This window comes from Sander lucioperca, chromosome 13 (genome assembly GCF_008315115.2).
Source record: "Sander lucioperca isolate FBNREF2018 chromosome 13, SLUC_FBN_1.2, whole genome shotgun sequence".
Lineage (NCBI taxonomy): Eukaryota > Metazoa > Chordata > Actinopteri > Perciformes > Percidae > Sander > Sander lucioperca.
In genome coordinates, this window is record NC_050185.1 from 31,595,972 (window position 1) to 31,616,567 (window position 20,596).

The following is a 20,596-nucleotide window of genomic DNA, read 5'->3' on the forward strand; positions in this document are numbered from 1 at the left end:
GCTCCGCACGGAGCCGCTGTAAAATAGCTGTCCGAGAGAAAACTCAGATTGGACAGATAGTCTAGCTAGCTGTCTGGATTTACCCTGCAGAGATCTGAGGAGCAGTTAACCATAGTCCTCAGAAATCCACCGGAGTTTAAAATTCCAACACAAAGAAAGCAGAAGGAAACAGACATCTGGCGAAAATACATGCATCCGGCGGAATTTCCGGCGGCACCGGAGCAATCCCAGAAGTCGAACGTCAAGGATATAGACTAATCTAAACACATGAACGTGAGCAGTTTAACACCAGAAATTGGCTTTTCTCTAACTCACAGGTATCAGAGATCTTAACATTCTACACACCGAAAGTCCTGACCTTCATAGTCTAACATTCATAACTGCCGAAATTGCAATTGCTCTTTCCTACCTACGAGGTTACTTGTTTTACAGGCATGACCAGTTACCATTGAATGATGAGCTAAAACAAAAGAGTCTTAAATTAGATGGCTAGTATTTTGACGAAAAGAGAGGTTACCTGACATCTTCAGCTCTGTTACACTCAAGTGCCTCCTTATATATTTCTAATGCATTACGCTTAAGGCTGTTATATTGTGTGGGGGGCAGAAAACCCAAATCACTTTCTTGACTCCTTCCACTTCATACATTTGAGTGGTCAGGTTATCACATGGTGGTTTGGTGTCTTCACGCCACCAAGTCCCAATGCTGTCTGGAGCCATTGGGTTTCTATTACCACAAATCCATTCTGCTCATTTAAAATGAATGGCTGTGGACCTTCCCTGACCCCAGAGATAAGCCTGGCCAAGTCTGGCCAAGTCTGTTTTTTTTTTTAACACCTTGGTAATTGGGTTTTTTCTTTGTTATTATTATTTTTTACAGTAGCTAATGCACACATCAAATCTATTAGTACACATTTGTACAATTCCTATTTGGAGCAATTTATTAATTGATCCAAATCCCATGGAAAGACCAAAACCAACAACATGTTAGTACCTCTCACAATACTTTCAAACTTCACTTTAGTCTGTGGCACTCCGCCCAAGCCTTATGGTTTCAACTGACTGTTAACAAGAAAAATACAGAATAGCATCCACATTATCCTTGAAATCAAATTGTAGGTAGGATAACTGACAAAGCAAGGGTTTACCTAGCTTGAGGAAGCATGGGGAAGCTACGGTTATAATTGTATCAAATTACTCTCATTGTGAATAACCTGTGCTTCATTATGTTCCCTTTTATGGCAGCTGCATAGGAATTTAGACAAGAGAGGCTGTCATGAAATGAAGCTTATCCACATTTGAACACCAGCATTTGTCTTGCATTTCCAGTGCTAAGTGTACACAATCTGCCAGATGGTACTGTAAACACACACTCTAGAATGTAGAATTTCACTCATAAAAAGGGCCCTCAATGCATAATGTTACACTGTTATGAGCTGAGCTGTATTACGTTTTGCTCATTTCTCTGGCTGCTCTTATCCATCATGAAACTGCAGGCCTATCAGTTCAAAGTCAAGACATGGACAAGGCAGTGTATTAAGCCACCACCCATGACTTGGTGAATGGCGAGAAGGCGTGAGGACTGGGGGTGTCCGGGACATCACCCTTAGCTCCTTTTTTTCCTGTGTCACCCTGAGGACACAAGGAGGGAGGGTTCTCAGCCTTATCAGCAGGACAGCACCCAGCGCTCTAATCACTGGGTTCCAGAGACAGCCGGAGGTAAAGGGAGAGTGGATGGATGAACAGCATCCAAGGAGAGAAAAAAGGAGGAAGGAGAGAAGGGAAAAAGGCAATGTTTATACCTTGTAGCTTATTTCAAATGACAGCTGCTTTACAGTTCAGTGCATAACTGAGTAGAAATCCTTTTAGTGAGAAGAGACAAGTGCAGATTCTGTCCCACGGCACATTGTTGGTGATGAAATATATAGACTTTGCAGTTGCATCACAAGTCTCTTAGCAACCGCAGCAGGTGCCATCTTGAAAGCATCCTTGAGGAGAGGCTACACGCAAAAAGACCTGAAAAGAAAGATGTCGGACAGTTCATTGAAGGTTCCCTTGCTGAAGTCCTCCTCTCTGTGCGGACCTTGTCTCTATAGCAACGTTAGCTGACTTCGTCCTTTTCTCATATTTCCAGTTTAATTGGATCTCTAAAACCGCAGTAAGTCTCACAGAGGCCAAATGACAGGAAAGTAGACTTGAAAGAGTACTGTTCATGCGGGCATTCAAAGAAAAGTTTAACACTTTAAATCACAGTCCTACAACAGGACACACATGGAAAATCGTTTTTTCTAGTTTACCTTTTAAATTGTGAAGCATTACAGGCAAAGCAGTTTGATCCCCTGCTTGCAGCATATTTTGTCAACTCTCCATGAGTTTATAATACAATAAGGACGTGCAACAGGCAATAAATAATAGATTCATATTTGATCAAAAAGCTTTAATGCAGCCAGAACCCAGGTATGGTTGTAACCCCAGAGCTCATTGTGATAGAGCACATAGTGTTCCATTCTCCACACTTGATTTACTGCTGTGACTGGTTTAAAAGAAAGACAATAGGATTGGTGCTATTGATAATTAGTTTTTAATGTGCCACACTCATCATGTCCAATTTCATGCCCCTTAGGCAGCTGATCACAGATTTAATCAACACATTATTGCTTGCTATACTTAAACTGACTAGAGGCTTCTCTCTGTGTTTGTGTGTGTGTGTGTGTGTGTGTGTGTGTGTGGGGGGGGGGGCTTGTTTAACTATATTCGTGGGGTCCAAAAACCGGGAGTCCAGTATACTTGTGGGGTCCCGACAGCTTTGTGGGGCCAAAATGCTGGACCCCACAACTTTAAAGGGCTGTTTGAGGGTTAAGACTTGGTTGTAGGATTAGGGTTAGAATTAGGTTATGGTTAGGGTGAGGGTAAGGGTTAAGGTTAGGCATTTAGTTGTGATGGTTAAGGTTAGGGTAAGGGGCTAGGGAATGCATTATGTCAATGACGGGTCCCCACAAAGATTGTGCCACAAACCTGTCTGTGTGTGTGTGTGTGTGTGTGTGTGTGTGTGTGTGTGTGTGTGTGAGAGACAGTGTTAGCGTGTGTGTGTGTGTGTGTGTGTGTGTGTGTGTGTGTGTGTGTGTGTGTGAGAGACACGGTGTTAGCGTGTGTTTGTGTGATCGAGGAGCGAGTGACAGAGGTTGTCAGCATGTGCATCCATCCCAGCAACGTCCTTCTTTGATAGACACTGAATGTGTGTTCCAGGCCATTAACCAAGAGCTACGTTTTAAGATGACGCGCTTGGAAGCGTGTTGTCGTGCTGTGTCGAAGGAAGCCATTGGTATTATTGTGTTTCTAGCAAAGAGGAGTGTCCATGCCTCCCTCACCTGATGAATACAGATGAAAGCAGGGCTGTTATGTCTATGCTTTTTAGAACGCTCTTATTGCAAAATGCAGCATATCAATATATTTAGATTTACTAGTAGTGTGTATTATGCAATAAAATATCTTCTACTCTATTGTTTTTTTTTGTCTATAAAAAGTGTTTGTCCTTTCATTTCATGTCTTTGGTCACCCTTTAGCATATGTATGCCGCGTAAGGAATTTGGTTGGGGTGGTGGATGGGTCAAACAACACAGGACTTTCACCCAGGAGACCGGGGTTTGTGTCCCATACTTATCCCACGTGTCACTGAACTGTACATTTTGTTCCCCACCCACGATCTTTTCCTTAACCTAACTGTCCGTTCTTGTGCCGCATGTCAGTCAGTATGTCGCGACCCAGAGAGTCAAAAGTGACGTCAAGAGTCCTGACACCAAAGGAGACTTTTAGCGTGAATAACAAACGCCAAAGAAGCACTTTAAGCGTGAATAACAAACGCCAAAGTACGCCAAAAGTTCCGGCGCTAAAGGAGACTTTTAACGTGAATAACAAACGCCAAAAGCACATGACCAAGCGTTTGTATTTTACGCAATAGGAGAGTGAGAATGTGTTGATGGGACATATAGTTTCAGCAGTAACCATGCTATTAGCTCTTGTATCAAGAGCAGTGGCCTTTACTGTGTTTTAGCACATTTGGGTAATCATTTTCCCTTTTGTTTTTCTGCTAAATACTTTTGGCTAACCCCTGTTTGCTCACAGCATCTGATTGCTTGTGATTCTTGCCTCATCTGAATTCCTTTTAGCAATGTTGCCGTGCTTCCAGATGTCAGCATTTAACTTGTGAGTTTCTGTGATGTGAATAGTATAGGAATGATGGTCAAAGATAAAAAAAAAATAAATATGTTTTTTTAAATTATGCTTTAGCTAACTGATGGTGTGAAATAGGATTGTATTTACTGTATGTTCAGGATGTGTAATATATAAATATTGTATTCTTATTATTCCATAGCTTTCTTGTTTGTATTTTGCTTTTGATCGGTTTGAACAAATGAATCTTTTTTTGCTGACAATGAGTATTTTTTAACTCAAATCACTTACATATTTGTTCTTGGCTGCTGCTGGTTTTGTGCGTGACAAGAACTTCACAAATTGGTCATGACCACTGCTCACTACGAAGAGACTTTTATAAGTTGTCAGACGAGAGTGAGTATAGAGGAAGAGAAAGAGGCAGAAAATAGGTCCACTGGAGCCATGAAGACTAGTGGCTGTGTTTATCTTGAACTACTTAGCTCCCTGGCTGTGAGTCAAACGTAGAGAGAGACATTGGGAGGTAGTGGAGGCCTTCATTAAATGCAGCTCAGGTCCTGGTGAAACCCTGGTAAACGTTCCTATCATCTCTGGAGTGGTCCAACGTCTAGCTCTCTTTCCAAATGACTCATGTTTAATGCATCTCGGCAGTCCTTGTCATTTAACCTCACCTCTGGAGGTTGTAGGTCGTGCTGAAATAGTGAAGGCTCCCACAAGACCCATAAGGGGCAAAGCGACCATGCAGTTATTCTTCACCCGCGCTCCATTTACTTAACATGGGGAGAGCTGCTCCATGTCTTGCCTATTGCTGTGCAATCTCCCCAAAGCAAACGGCCCTCACCCCATCACACTTCACGAACCTGAACTCGAGGGTGGTCTGGCTTGACCGTGTGGTTCTCGGAAGCATTTTGTTACTCTGCTTTCCATGTGCTATGGCTGTATGCTTAAGCAGGAGACAACTGATGCTATGCTGGGAGACTTTATGACAAAAGCTGTGTTCGAAACTGTTCCCTATCACGGAAAGAGTGCACTATAGTGTGTTCACCATTTTGTAGTGGTGTTTGAATTCTCCACAGTTAATTTCATTCACTATATAGCCCACTATAAAATACCCACAATGCACAGATAACATAATGATGTGCTCTACATTTTACTCCCGTATACCACAATGCAATGTGGTCGTATTTCCCTGGATGAGAAGAAGAAGCAGAGTCACCCGTTAAAACTGAAAAGGAAAAATGGAGCGGGCTTTCGTTTCTAAACAGTGGAAATGTAACCTGCATATACAGTATATAAACTTTTTATTATTATCCTGAGTGCTCGGTTTGTTTCAGTGATGTATCATATTTGTTTGCATGATGTTGAGTGCGCTCGCCTCCGTCACAAAAATAACCTGCACATCTACTGACGTCACGATATTTTCCGTGAGTGTCCAAAATCTCATTTGGGTGTTCCCTATATGGTTTAATATTTAAAAAACACTATATAAGAAATTGTGAGCGGGTGAGTGAGTGAGTGATTGAGTGAGTGCATGAATGAGGGAATGGTTACAAACACAGCTTAAGTCTTCAGTCTTTAGGTGAACACTCAACACAGTTTGTAGCTTTTTCAAAAGCTTTTTAGGTGAGATTGAAGGCTACCAAACTCCATCAACCTTAATAGTTTGTAAAATATGTATGTATATATGGTCATTAAACAATATTGAAAATGAATGCAGCAGCTTGTAAATGTAAAGGTAATTTATATTTCTGACTTGGTCAGCACATTGTACAACCTCTGTTTGGAGCATACTGAGGCCTTTTAGCTTGCAGACATCCATGTCCAAGCAAATGATCAGCAATTCAACAGGATACATCTTCATCACAAACGGGGCTGTGTAACAGGATGTAAAAGACCTGGAATTCTACCCTTTGTTCACTTGATCGTCACGCTGCATTTTCCCTGCAATTTTGCCAGCTTACAAGCAAAGACTGCCTCCCTTTTACTCCTCGTCTGCCTCACTTACACACACCCACTCAATCTCTGCCTCTTGCTCTGGATAATGGTAATTAGAATATCCCCATGATTGAAATTTGGCAAAAGTTGAAGAGGAAATAGGTTTTCTAATCAAAAGCCGCCTCGTAGCTGGAATCCTGATGCTTACTTGGCTGAAAAATGTTCTTCAACGATGGGGGCCTAAATGGATGCCAGACTGTATATTGAGGGCCAACGCTGCTATTTCCCTGCAATGTTGGCTTTTATACAAACGTCCCCAGGGTTTCCCCCAAAAAAGTTGGCCCGGTGGCAAGTGTCTTTTTATGACGAGGGCCCGGCTGGGGCCAGTCCCAGACAGATGGCAGCATTAATGTAGAGCCCAATAGTTTCAGTGATACCAAATAATGGACGGAATCGCAAAATTAATGATTTAAAAAAGCTATATGAGCTAATTGAGATTTGAAAATATGACTACGATTAAGTTTCCAACAGAGCTGTAACTGTAGTTTAAAAAACGTCTTACGGGCTTGCAATACAGTGGGGGAAACACTGTGTCCCAGTTGAGCCTGCTTTAGCCAGTTTTTGCTTATTTATTTAAAAGTGTGTGTTTTGTTGTTATTTTTATGATGGGTTGGATAAAAGAGATTGCTTAGCTTAGCATAAAGACTGGAAGCAAACAGAAACTGCTAGCATGGCTCTGTCCAAAGGAAATCCACCTACAGTACAAGCACCTCTTAAGCTGACTGTTTAAAGGGATAGTTTGGATATTTTGAAGTGGGCTTGTATGAGGTACTTATCCAGGCACAGAAGCTGAGTATTGTACTGCTACTGTATGGACAGGCCTGGGCCACACAGAAAAACATTATATCCACCTAAAAAAATCCATAACAGTTTAAGTGTACACTATATTTACAATATTTTCCTCGCTTTACCTTCTTCTGTGTACTCTGGCTCAGAAAGGCATCCTATTCTCACCACAGTGAACAGCATTTCGTCATCGCTGTCATAATCACTCACTTTCATTTTCTTGTATTTGTTTATTCCATAAACTGCAGAGAGTCTGACCCAAACAGCTTATCTGCGGCATATTGCAGTGCGCTGCACAGTTGCTCTTCTGCGTAGGAATAGGGAAGTTCTATGTTTGAGAAAATGCATTGCCAAAGGAACGGACTGTCTGACGGCAATGTAAATTGGTGAACATATTCTAAATAAAGCATACACTTAAACTGATATTGACTTTTTGGTGGTCCTTTGTTTAGGTGTCTAAAATACGTTTTCATTCGCTTTGTTTATTCCATACAAAAACCCAATTATAAAAGCGGAAAGTTGTGGTTGTATGGGGGGTTATTTGCTCGACTGTCTCTTGGCTCGGAGCAGTGACTTCCATGCTGGTTGTGTGGCAACCTCACGCTGTTGCCTATGGTGTCATTTCTCATACATTTATTAACCTGAGCTGATTCGTTTCCTCTTTCATTCCATAGATGCATGAAAGGCAATAGCAATGTCGTCATTATTTTGTGCTACAGTTAAGAGTTTTGGTGTATCACTGTCTAAATGCGGTTTCTGACAAATATTTCCGAGGATATTTGTGATTCAGTAGATGTGTGGCATGGGACTAGCCGAAAGACATTTATACAAGATATCATCTTCTGAGTATTCAGTCAACAACATTTGGATATTACCTCCAAAAAATGTTGATCAAAGCCCATTTCTAGCCAAATTAATTTGCCTTTGAAGTTAAAACCTTACACGTGTAAGGTTGCATTTGGCAGAGAGGACCAGCATGCATGATTTTTCTTTGCATCCTTACCTGGCTGCTCCTGTACTTTACAAACCTCTATGCACTGGCAAATGGGGGCAATTAAATTAAGATGGGGCTTTGAATGCTAATCTCCCTTTCTGTTTTTTTCCCTCCCTGCTACCCTTCCTACCTATCCTCGTCCTCCAACACAGGAGCTGCACAGGAACCAGGTAAGCCTTCCTCATGTCTCCTTTCCTTCTCCTTACCACATCTCACCATGTAACAGCTTTCCAGCTTCTGTCTCGTATCAAAACATGTATTCTCTCAGCACCTAGTGCTGTGTTTTGCATACGATCGATCCACAATCTCCCCCCATTTCAGTGTTTCTCATTCTCTCACACCTTTAGATTTCTATCTGCCTCTCTTGCATTCTCCACACATTTTCCAAATCTCATGTTGCTTTCATTGCTGCTGACATCTTCAGTTGCTTACCAATGGTCTAAATAGCGCTAGCTGTAGCATCCTAATGTACACTGCAGTTAATTAGAGAGAGCAGGGTCTTCAACATTGTTTAAGCCAAGGACCCCTTAACTGAAAGAGAGACAGAGCAGGGACTACTACTAATATTGTATAAAATGAAGTTGCATATTAAACAGGGCCTGCAATGTAGTGTAGGGCAGTCCAAAGCCTTTATACTTACATTTTTAGTGCATATAATACTAAGCTATTAAAATAATAATTTTTGGCATGATTTTATAAATTATGTTTTAATGATAAACATACATGTGGATCCTTTGGGATGAACTGTATCTGTGGATGGCTATTTTAGTGATTACCTTAGTAGTAAGCCAGTAAGTAAGCCTATCATCAGTGGGGATTTATATTTGCTAATATGTTGGATTCATGTTAAGACATGAATAATAACATAAATAATTAGCCCCCCCTGCAGTGACTCTGAGGATCCCCTAGAGGTCCTGGACCCCCTGTTGAAGATCTCTGAGATAGTACTAAGACTAAACTCAGTGATCTGAAGAATTTTATCTGTGATGCAGCCATGGAGGGAAGCACTGTGTGCAGATGAACACAGTTTATCTGCACACACTGCCATGACACAGAGCTGAATTTAAACCAGCAAAATATATCTTTAACAGTAGCTTAATAATGATCCAAACAAACTGAAAAGAACCACTGAGGAAAGGAGCAATTCAGGAAAACAGGAAGACTTCTTACAGTGAAAATTTGTAATGAAGGCCCATCTCTTAATACAAGCCTGTTTCACATTATAGGCCTGCTTCTTTTTGCAGTGGAGGTAAATAAATGCCATGGCTGCATTTTTTATAATTTACGGTGAATTACATTTGGAATGACAAAAATGAGAATTGTATTTTAAAAACACATTGTTTCCCTTGTCAGAATGTTCTTCAATAGCTACGCTTACAAAAAAACCACAATTGTATGCTGTAAATCAAGTCATGCTGCCCCTCTAGCTGCCTTTACTCCCCCTCTCCCCTTGCTCTCCCCTACCAAGCCTTTTAATCCAATTAGCAGTGCCAGCGACAGTTATTTATATGTACATGAATTAGAATTGAACAGTAAGAGATCGTCCCCTGGGGCCGATTGGACGGAGACCAGTCCTTCCCAGGTCTGTTCTCGGTCACGAACCTATGCTGCTGCCACCAAGCAGTGGTGGTTTCTGCAGCTGAGTGCCAACAAAGCAGCAGCAGAAACTCACACCAACATGCACTGCCAATGACAATCATCATCTCATCTGACTTTAATGTGAAAACCAAATCAGTGCCCACTTTCTATCCTCAGTAGTGAAATAATTAGAAAATATTGTTTCATCTTCTCAGTCTTATCTTTTCTTAAACTGTCGAGACTAAAGACCTATTTGACTTGTTCAAATTAGGACACTCTAATAAGCTGTCTTCTCAGTGTTCAGGTTCATTTTAGATATATCTTCCGGTTGCATTCCATCATGTTGGACTGTAACAGTAGATGTGCCAAATGAGTATGTAGGCCTACTGTTAGCTATATGGCTCTCTTACCCTTTTGGACTATTTGCCAACTATTGCAGTTCAGAAGGCTAGAAATGTCACAATATTGGCAGCATAATCTTTTTTAAAGGTTTTAAATACAATATGTTTGAAATATTTAGAAAATGTCAAAAGATGGATTCATTATTGATGCCCTTTTTTAGTCCAGTCAGCAGACGCTAATGTTTGCAGTTGTTTTTCTGCAAAGTCACTTGCAAAATTCTTCATTTAAACTTAATTCTGAGGCAATTAAAAAACTAAATAAATACAGCTTATTTTGGCCTGAATACAAATCAACCCTAGGATTGCATTAGCTTTTGGTTCATCTTGATTTATTTTAATTTTTTAATAAGAGTCCTCCTTGTTTGTTTTCTAAGTGTACAATACATACAGCTGAAAATATTAAAGAATATATGCATCACGATAGATACCACATGTAACAAAATGAAAGATAAAAACAAAAAAAACAAAATATTTCCAAGGTCTGTACAGTATTTACTTTATGAATGTGTAGCCAAAGCCACTCTTGCATCACATGTGATGAGCTCCAGACCTTCTATCATCTATGACATGAAATCGAATAAAAGTGTGTAAAATCAAAGTACAGGAGTAAACCAGAGTGAGCAAAAAAATTTCTTGTTTACAGTTCAAGGTCACAGTGCTTCCTTACTTGACCTGCAACAACAGACAAGACTTCTCTTCTCCTGTGTGGATGACTGGTGTGTTTGCTCTGTATGCCAATCAATAGAATGGAAGACATGGGAGGAGGGTGGTGGGCTGAGGGATGCAGCAGTTAAACACAAGGAGTCTTATCCATGTGTGCACAGAGAGGGGCTCTTTATACACATACACACACTCATGCATTTATGTGTGTGCATTCACATACACAAACACACACACACACACACACACACACACACACACACACACACACACACACACACACACACACACACAGAGTACAGTCCAGATTAATCACTAAATCAATCACACACACAAATGCAGTGTTTGCTTGTCATCCTGTATGCTTTTCTTTTTTTATAACACAGGTTCAATTTCCCAAGCTACTAAAGCTCTATCCGCGTTTCCTCTGAATATGTATTCAGCAAGGTCATCTCTCACTGCACCAAGAAACATTTCCCAACCACAGGATGTCTTTGCTATTATAATGTCAATAGTCCCCAGTCCAATACATTGCAGTTGACATTTGTCAATACACGAGCTGCTTAGAGCTACACTGTAAGCTGAGGATGCAGCTCATTCATTAGATAAGACCTTGTTTTGACTCTGAAATGTATTCAGGTAATAACAGGATGGATTTTGAATCTTATTTAACCTCTCAAGTAGGGAAAAAGATAGCAGTGTTGTAGTCAAGAACACCCGAACCGAGTTAGAGTCATTACTAAGACCAGAGTGTATCGAGACCGAGACAAGACCAAGACTTTGAGGGGTTGAGACCGAGACAAGACCAAGACCAAGGCAGGGCGAGACTGAGTCAAGACCAAGACCAGATCAAACAACTGAAACATACAGTATATACACAACTAGCTATATGTATAGCTAATATTCGCTAAATCCCTTTGGGTGAGGAGGTGGAGAGATTTCTGGAGAGTTTTTGTACAGTGGCAGGTGGTCCCAACTGTGCCGGTTAGCGTTACATTGCAGAATTTACACACTGCTGTGTATTTTCTTTTAGATGTTGTTTTGCAAATAAACTCTTTAAAAAATATAATAAATGAAATGTTATTACTGACGATTTGGCTGACATCTCCCAGACAGCCAGAGCTTCTTCTCACCTACATTTACTTTGGGAGTGCGTGCTAAGGGGGGGGGGCGGGGAACGGGGGTAAACAGTAACACATTTCAAACTAGAAATGAGTCAAGTTATTGGTGGCATTTGAAGCAGGAAGTTTTACATCCAATCACAGTAATGATGTTAACACATAAATCACATAAATCACATAAAGCAATTTAGTGATATCCCAGAAGTTGTGGTCTTGACCGGTCTTGAAATAAAATCCTGAGTCCTCTTCATTCGAGACCGAGAGGAGACCGAGACCTTCAAAAAGTGGTCTTGAGACTGGTCTTTTTGCTCACAGGTTTCTCTATAGAGCTCCCCCTACAGCTTCGGAATAGATATTTGGCAGCTCCTATGTTTACTTGTGTCTGACTCCTCGCTCGGTCAGTCTGCTGTTTCCTCTTTCTCTGTTCCTCCGACAATGCTTTCCTAGCTTCCTGCTTCTTTTTAGCCGGCTCAGCCATGACGATAGTGTGAAAAACTCCATCGCTACCTTGTTAGCCGGTTCCTGAATGGGCGTATGTGTGCAGTGCCGTGAAGCAATTCATTACATCGCAAGACCTGATATCACGCGATACTTCCTAACGCTGAGGCCGGCGGCTCGCCGGCCGATAGTTGCAAGGGTGGTTTTTCCGCTCACAGGCACTAGGGGGGAGCGAGACGACCACCATTCAACTCGAAAAAAGTCATATAACTATTCCAATGACTCCGAAGCTGTTCAGTTAAGGTAAATTAAGCTAAAACAAACTGCGTAGTTCCCCTTTAACATAGGAGGACCACTGGGGTCGCTGTTGACCCCAAGAATAAACTACTGTCAGAAACATCCATCATAGCAAATTATTGACTTATGGGGTTTGTGGGTAGCCCAGTCGATAGGATAAGGATTAAGAAAGCATTATAATTTTAACTACTAAAGACAAAACTGATCAAAGTCAAACATTTCATTTAGAAAAGCAAAAATGTGTCAATCTAAACTTTCAACTATAGATTCTAACACTGCCTCTTTATTATGACAGGAGGAAGGGAGTGAAGACAATTTATAAAATCTAGAAGACGAGGAAACCAAATGCTATAAAAAAAAATACGATCGAAATGACATTTTACAGGGAGCAGAGAGGTCCCTGCTCTTGTCAGTAATGAGGATGCCCACTGAGTTCAGTAAAAGAGCTTTTACGTGGTCATGCTTCATCTGCTCGGAGTAAACTACAGAGACAAAGTTGTAGGGCATTATGAGGGTGTAAAAGGGCAAGTGTTTTAATGTAGATTTGTATTTGTTTGTTGATAAATGTCATTCTTAAAAGATTAGGCTGGCGTTGTTTACATCTTCTTTCTTATTGTCAACAAATCCCATTAAAGGACCAAAACAGCGTATTAGTCCATCTCTCAGCACTTTCCATCTTCATAATGCCGACAAGATATAATAACAGTGCATGTTTAAAGTCACTATCTTTGACATTTCAAGATAAACAAATGTCTGTTATGCTGATCTATTACCACCTGATGAGACAAGCTCGTGATTAAACTTGAAATTAATTAAACAATCATGACCTCATCATTGATACTAGAGAAACTGTGGACACAAGCAGCTGTGAGCCTACTAAATGTATAATGTACATGTAAGTAGAATGTGCAATGTGCAATGCTTATAACAAAATAAGTAAATAAGATAAAGTGTGCAGATTTGTGTGTGTCAAGTGAAAGGGGAAAATTATTAATTATGTTTAGATTAAATCAGGTTATGGGGTATTTAATCATAGTTTTTGAAGTTCAGCTTGATATTTACAGTATGGGGTAGTATAAAATATTCATTCTTTGATTAGCGAACGTAATAATACCTAATTTGTAAACAGAGCGTTGCATGCAGTCATTTTATAATGATTCAATTATTTGTCCTAATTAAATCATCACAACATAATAAAAAACTGTGTGCAGTTCTCACTTTCTCACACAGTTTAGTCAAGTCTAGTTTAGTCAATGTAGTTTTCCAACAGCCAATCAACTTGCAGCAGTACTCTGCAAAACTTTCCATCTTATGCAGTCATATCTGTCTACAAGTGAGTCCAAAGAACTTTGCTTTCATACGATAAGTGGAAAAAATGCCAGTAGTGCCATAAGAACATTTCAATCTATTTCCAAAAGAAGTCAACTTCTTAGCCTTTAAGCCTCTTTTAGCTCTCTGTTTTAGTATCTTACTGTAGTGGTGAATCCGGTCTTAGTGCTCTAATTGACCATGCTGGTAGATTTTTATAGCACTGTTCCAGAGCTCTGGCCTTATTGTAAATTCCTAAGTGGACATTTTATAAATAAAAGCCCTAAGCCTCTTCCATTGGACGGTATTCTTACTTGTTGTACTACATATATGCCACAGCTCCTTTGATTATCATATAACAAGTCCAGCAATAACTGATGCCACATGAAGTTCAAAAATCTCTGTGACTCTCAGTTACAGCTTGCAGTGTAAACCAACACTGAGTTTAGTCAACACGCATAACAGTGTCTAAATAGGTGTTTTTGAGAATAAATGTTTGCAGAAGAGCAACAAGCCCACTGACATTTTTCACTCCGTCATTAAAGTTGTCTCCTGAGATTGCCAAATGTCATTTTTCATTGTTCATTGCTTGCCAATCTGTCCTGAATTATGTCAAACAACTGCTCAACTGTGGTACCGTCAGTGTCTTATTTCTTACTTACATTTCTCTTTGTTACAGTATGTTCATTTTCATGTTCATTATATACACAAAGATACTGTCATGTTCTTTCTTGCTAACACAATGCTGAATAGTGCTGTATTATTTGGCTGTAAACCACTGTATTTTTAAGCGCAGCTGCCAAAACGTCCCAAAAAACAACACATGCCACTAATGCTGCTTCTCTGTATGGTTGGGAAACCTGCCCTGAGCCATGCCATCAGCAACTGCAATCAGAGCCATGATGCATGCAAGGCATGAGTGGGTTTCCCAATGACAGGCTGGATGAGCTGAAGGTTTGCTACACAGGTCATTTTTTATAGCCCAATATCACATACTACAAATTTGCTTTAAGGGGCTTTACAATCTGTCCAGCACACGGCACCCCTGTTGCTTCAGATAAAGAAAAACTCCCTCCAAAAAACCCTATAATGGGTAAAAAAAATGGAAGAAACCTCAGGAAGAGCAACTGAGGAGGGATCCCTCTCCCAGGATGGACAGACATGTAAAAGATGTTGTTTGTACAGAATAACCAACAGAAAAAATGGCAGTATAGACAATCCAATGATACAAATTAGACGAAATGGATCTGGGACAATGTCAGCAGCTTCCAGGTGTCACCAAACCACTAGAGCATGAGCCACACAATCTCCTCTCCACCACCTTCTGCTAGTTTACAGAAAGCATCTGTTGCCTGTAGCTCTTCATATATTTTGCTTCTTCTTTTACCATTCCTTCAAACTGATCCACTGGCAGAAAAGCACCAAATAATACTTCTATCATGTTACGTAGAACATATTTGAGTAACAAATATCACATCATTTTGATGCAGTTTCTTCACCAATAAGCCTTTATGTGCTTTGCCAGTGAAAAGCTTTTAATTTGTAGCAGCAGCAGCAGGAAATGTGCAGTACAGCATTAGCAGTATCCAAAATACAGCTGTAGGGGAGCGGATCAGAAAAGAGAGAGGCTGCAGTGCACTTTGTTAGATGAAAAGTACTGTAAGAAAAGAAAATAAATGTGGGAGTGGAACAGAACTTCAAACCACAGAAACATGTGTTTTATACAGGAGCTACAAAAGAGAGTAGACAGAATGAAAAATGTCTGTGGACTGTTGACTAAACCCAGTCTCAAAATCCCTCCTCTCTTCCTACGATATACACTGTACCACTACTACATTATGGCTGTGTCCCAAATTCTGGGCATGGAGTCTACTTGAAAATAATTTTTCTAATATTAGTCAGATTGGTGAAGCCAGTTTGTCGGCCTGCTACAAGCTTCGGATCAGTGCTTCATTAGTGCTGAAACACTGCTGACATCTCCAGTCTGGTGTGGATTTTATGGCACAGTCAGGCTACAAAAGGGTGCCCCCCCCCCCCCAATTAGATTGTCTAACCTCACAGATGTTAGATAATAGTGCATTTGGGCACTCCTCATCAACTCACAGAGTCAAATTCCATTTATATCTCCAAGAGGGTGCCTTCAAACAGACAACAAAGTGTTAATCCAACTAGTAAACTCAGTGTCTATCTACTGTATCAAGGTAATGATAAAAGCATCAATATAACTTCCATGTATCTGCACTAAACTTTGTTAAACACGTATCCAAGCTGCTAACAAGGTAAAAAAGGGAGGGTAAGTGTTAACAATATAAATAGTGTTTAATAGCAAATAAAGATGAATGTGAAAATACAATTAATCAATTTTAGTTCATTTTCAATTGACTGAAAGGTAAGAAAAATAATTCAACTTTTTAATTTTTTCAATCCATCTGAATTATTTAACTCACTGTGTGATTTGTTTATGAATTCAGTTGTATCTTTGGGTAATCACATAGCCTATTAGTCATATTTTTGCTTCACACAGATTAATAGCGGGTGCTGTTTGTTTGACAGATTGCATTGCTGTGCATTCTTCGAGCTCTTTCTTAGACAGACACCTTCGTCATCAGTTGTTTGTCACTTGTCGTGGCCCCTGAGGAGTAAGCCTGCTTTGCCCTGCGTGTGTCAGGAGATGATGGCGAGATATCCCCTTTTCTGCTTTCTCACGCTGTTCTGCAGCTGCCTGACTCAACATAATATCCACACGACTTGCTTACACATTTAAAATGCTTGAGTCAGTAGCCGTACAAGATGTTTCCCACCTGCACCTGTGATTTTTCTACAGTTTGAGCATCCTCCAATAAACATTGTGCTCACGGGTCAAAGAAGAAAATGCTGCACATGCTACTGTGAAAATATCTTGCATGTACATTACTTTATTCCAGTTCTATAAGTTAGAGCCAGACTTGCACAGCTTGTTTAGTTGCTATCTGTGATACTCCAGCCCCATTTCTAATAAAGTAATAAAGTGTTTGGACTCCTTTCAGATTTTATAATCTGGCTGTTAAGCTAAATGATCTTGCTGAAATCCACTGTCTGTCCGAAGAATTGACTAATTCAATCAGACAAACTGTATTATTTTATAATCTGAAGGTAAAAGCAGTAATTTGATCTCCAACAGGTCCTCCAAACCATACTGTAAGAAGTCATTGATCATACTCCTCCCTCTGATACGATTCGAATGATAGGAACATGTCATAATTTAGTGCCCCTAGCGGTGGCAGGAAATACGACCCACAGGAGCAATTTCTGTCCTCATATCTAAACCTGACAGTCGCGGTTTTAAACACATTAAGGTTGTGAAGCGGTCAAAGTTTGATTAGGTTCAGGCACAAAAACTACTTGGTTAGGTTTAGGCATAGGCAACAATACAAGCTTGTGGTTTTGGTTCAAATCAGTACATCTGTTACGTAATTTTCGTCCGGTATAATAACTTAACTTTTATTTTCCAACAGGACACAAACCCCAGTCTCCTGAGTAAAAAGTCCTGTTGGTTTGACCTATCCCCCACCCAAACCTGCGTCCACCTACACGGAATTTGGCGCTCTTATAATTTGTCACCTTACTACTAGTCTCGCTTTGCCAGACCATCCACACGCTGCGAAGCGGTCTGGCTACTGCACACAGCATTCCGGGATAGGAGAAAAACGCGCTCTGGTTTATTGGCATTTCTTTAAACCAATCACAATCACTTTGCTCCCTTCATAATTACTACCGCCACTAGAGGGCACTGCCAATATAATCGTAAATGTGCGCTGCTTGAACAAGCGACTTCTGGGGTCATTTTTCGGGTAAGGACAGTCTCCATTTGAATTGTGGTACAGGCAGCCTTCTTCATTACTGTGAATGTAGCCTTAAGACAAATACAACACTTGCATAGATAAAACAGGTTGCAACTTAACTAAATCAAAAATGATATATAACATATGTTATCACTATAGTGACTGTGCTTACCAGAAAAATGACAGCATTCACTTTTGTGAGCACAATAATTGTAATCAACAATTGATTGGGAAAAATGGCCAAAGCTACAAAATAACATCCAAGTTATAATCAATGGGAATCATCCTTTAAACATGCCCCAGTCTTTGTTTTTGTATTGCTTTATATTCAGGAATTGGACACATTGATGCTTAAAGGAGACACTAATTAATCTTGATATGGTGGAGGGCAGACAGATGCTGCAGTGCCTTCTACCTCCCTCCCCTATTCTTTAATTCTCTCTCTCTCCTTCGCTGCACTATTCGACCCCGGTAAAGGCTCTCCGCTCACTTTTGTTTATCAGGCAGGGGATATAGAAGCACCTCCGCCTCCCCCTTCCCAACACTCTCCTGCTCTGTCTTTCTTCCCTGAAAGATATTTCCAAATGAGTGAGCCCAGACCCCAGCTGCTTCTCTGACGCATTAATCACTTGGCTGCCGCCCCCTTCACTCCTACATGCGCATACACACTGAGTTTCACACACACACACACACACACACACACACACACACACACACACACACACACACACACACACAGACACTCTCACTCACGGATAAACTGGTTTGACCCACACAAGTAAAGGCATGTACGGCCACTGTGTAATTATAAACACATGTCAGCGCACGTGACTTGAGCAGGTAGAGAGAGAACACAGCAGGATGATGCACACATACACAAAGCATCCGCCCACCACTTAAGTCATCTTGACTCTATACTACACCAACTCCCCCTCTCTCCATCCAGCCATGGCTCCCACATGACCCTCCATTTTCCTCATCATTAGCGACACCAACCAGTAGCCGCATTCCATCCGTCCATCCCTCCCTCTTACCCTTTCTGCCTCCCTCGCCGCTTCTCTGTTTACTTCTTCGATTTCTTTATTTGAATCCGGCAGAATACCTCCCCGCTGTCTCCTCCTGAGCAAAGAGGGGCATAAAAGGCGGGAGAAAGTGAGGCAGAATAGGGGAAGAGAAGGGGGGAAAGCCTGCTTTAGATGTTAATTTGTAGGAAATCATATGTAAAGTGATGCACCTGGTTTATGCAACTACCCCGTAGGAGATGAGTAGAGGATGTTACACATCCTGACAGTGAAACCGCTTGATGAGGCTGCAGTCATGAATGTCATGAACTCATCACGCTCATATGGGCTAATGCTGTTTGTAGCGATATGATTATTTTGGACTAATGAGATTAACTTTCAGAAACACTTACAGCTGCACTAATGAATATATATATATTATTATATCAACTGCTGCTCCCCTCAGCTCAATGGCAGTTTTAGGCGTGTTTTAGCTCAATGCTTTAGTTATCCAGCCTGCAAAAATTGCTCTCAAAAACTTTGTTTCCAGCTGTAACAGTCTGTTGTTGTTGTTGTTGTTGTTGTTGTTGTTGTTGTTGTTGTTGTTGTTGTTGTTGTTGTTGTTGTCGTCGTCATCAGTGAAAAGACTATTAAACCTGACATACTGTATACTACCTGCCCCTTCTGTATGGCACACAATGTTAGCAATTAGCAGCTAAAGAGAGATATTTCCTTATGCGCTGGAGAACAAACTAGAGTGAAAATGTGACTTACATTAGTCAGGTATAGCCAGAAATGACTCCAATGTATCCTAATGTTGCCCTGTGCCTGCTGTAGTGTTTTCACAATACTGGAATTTCTAACTTCGATACAATACCTTTCGCTACCTTTCATCTAGTGTCACTATAACAATACAATTTCTCCTTTCAAAATCAAAATGGCAGTTTGTCATGAAATGTACGGAGCACATTGATGTTCCCAAGGTGATGAACCTTAACCTGGTTCCAGACCTCTGAATCACCACCCACATCTCCAATTTTTTCCGCGATTCAAGTGAGTCCAGTGTTTTTCTCTTTGAAAGATGTGGGACATGAGCCATCAATCAGAGCTTTGTATGAAAGATTAAGAAAAGGGACATCTTGTTCCAGATCCAGAAAAATAGCTAAACATTAAACATAGGGTCCTTCCTAGTGTCACCCTCAGTACAAACAAGTAGCTGTTGTTTGCATCCAAGAGTTTTGCATTGTCAGTTGTAGTGAACATTTCACCCCCTAGGGGACGCTAGCTAGGTGCTTTTAAACTCTTGTTTTGATGTTACCTTATGGAATCTGTGTTGAATTTCTCTGAACATCCATTTAGTTACATGCTTGCAACAACACTCTAAAATCAATTTTGGAACAGCTGTTGCATATTTATCAATAATGACTATATAATTATCCTAATTTTCCCAAAGACTCATTTACATTATACTAACACTGGACTAAACTGACATACATATTTTAACTCCAGGCATTGCAGCTTCCTTAATCTACTGTAATTATTTCCATGAATCAGCAATGCTTGAAATACATGTTTGTAAAACTTGCACTTTTTTCCTGATTTGTGTGTATATGTAGTGGGGGTGGGGTTATTGGAATATAGCTGTGGGAACTATTTAGTAATCATTGCCAATGCCTTTAATTGATGTACGTTACAATAATGCAAAGTTATTTTATTTAAAGGGTCTATATGTAATTTTCAGTTTGTGTAGATTCTAGCGGCCGCTTTGGACAAAAGCGGTAGTGTATTTACCACACCTGCTGTCATAAAGGTCTTTTCTTTACAGTGCTGTATTGCCCACTGTAGCATACTGAGTTAGCTTTACAGGGAGGTCATATAATTGCGATGAATGTTTTGCTCGGACAGAAAATCATTAATTTACAGTAAAAGAGTACATTACAGATGCATCGTTGCATTTCAAGTGTTGCATACGGTAACTTAGCCTGGATCAGAAGTCATGATGATTCAAACACCTTAATTGATGCATT

At 40.5% G+C, this 20,596-nt stretch overlaps 1 protein-coding gene across 5 annotated transcripts in view; it reads left to right on the top strand.

Moving 5' to 3' along the window:
• The window catches only part of cadm1a (cell adhesion molecule 1a), a 421,246-nt gene that overhangs the window by 287,531 nt on the left and 113,119 nt on the right, over positions 1-20,596 (top strand). For 4 of the 5 annotated variants that reach the window (XM_031308125.2, XM_031308127.2, XM_031308129.2 and 1 more), the window contains exon 2: positions 8,097-8,114. The exons of the other annotated variant lie outside the window; for it this stretch is intronic. In XM_031308125.2, coding sequence (XP_031163985.1) covers positions 8,097-8,114 — 18 coding nt within the window. The remainder of the gene's footprint in view (positions 1-8,096; positions 8,115-20,596) is intronic. 5 annotated transcript variants of the gene reach the window in all.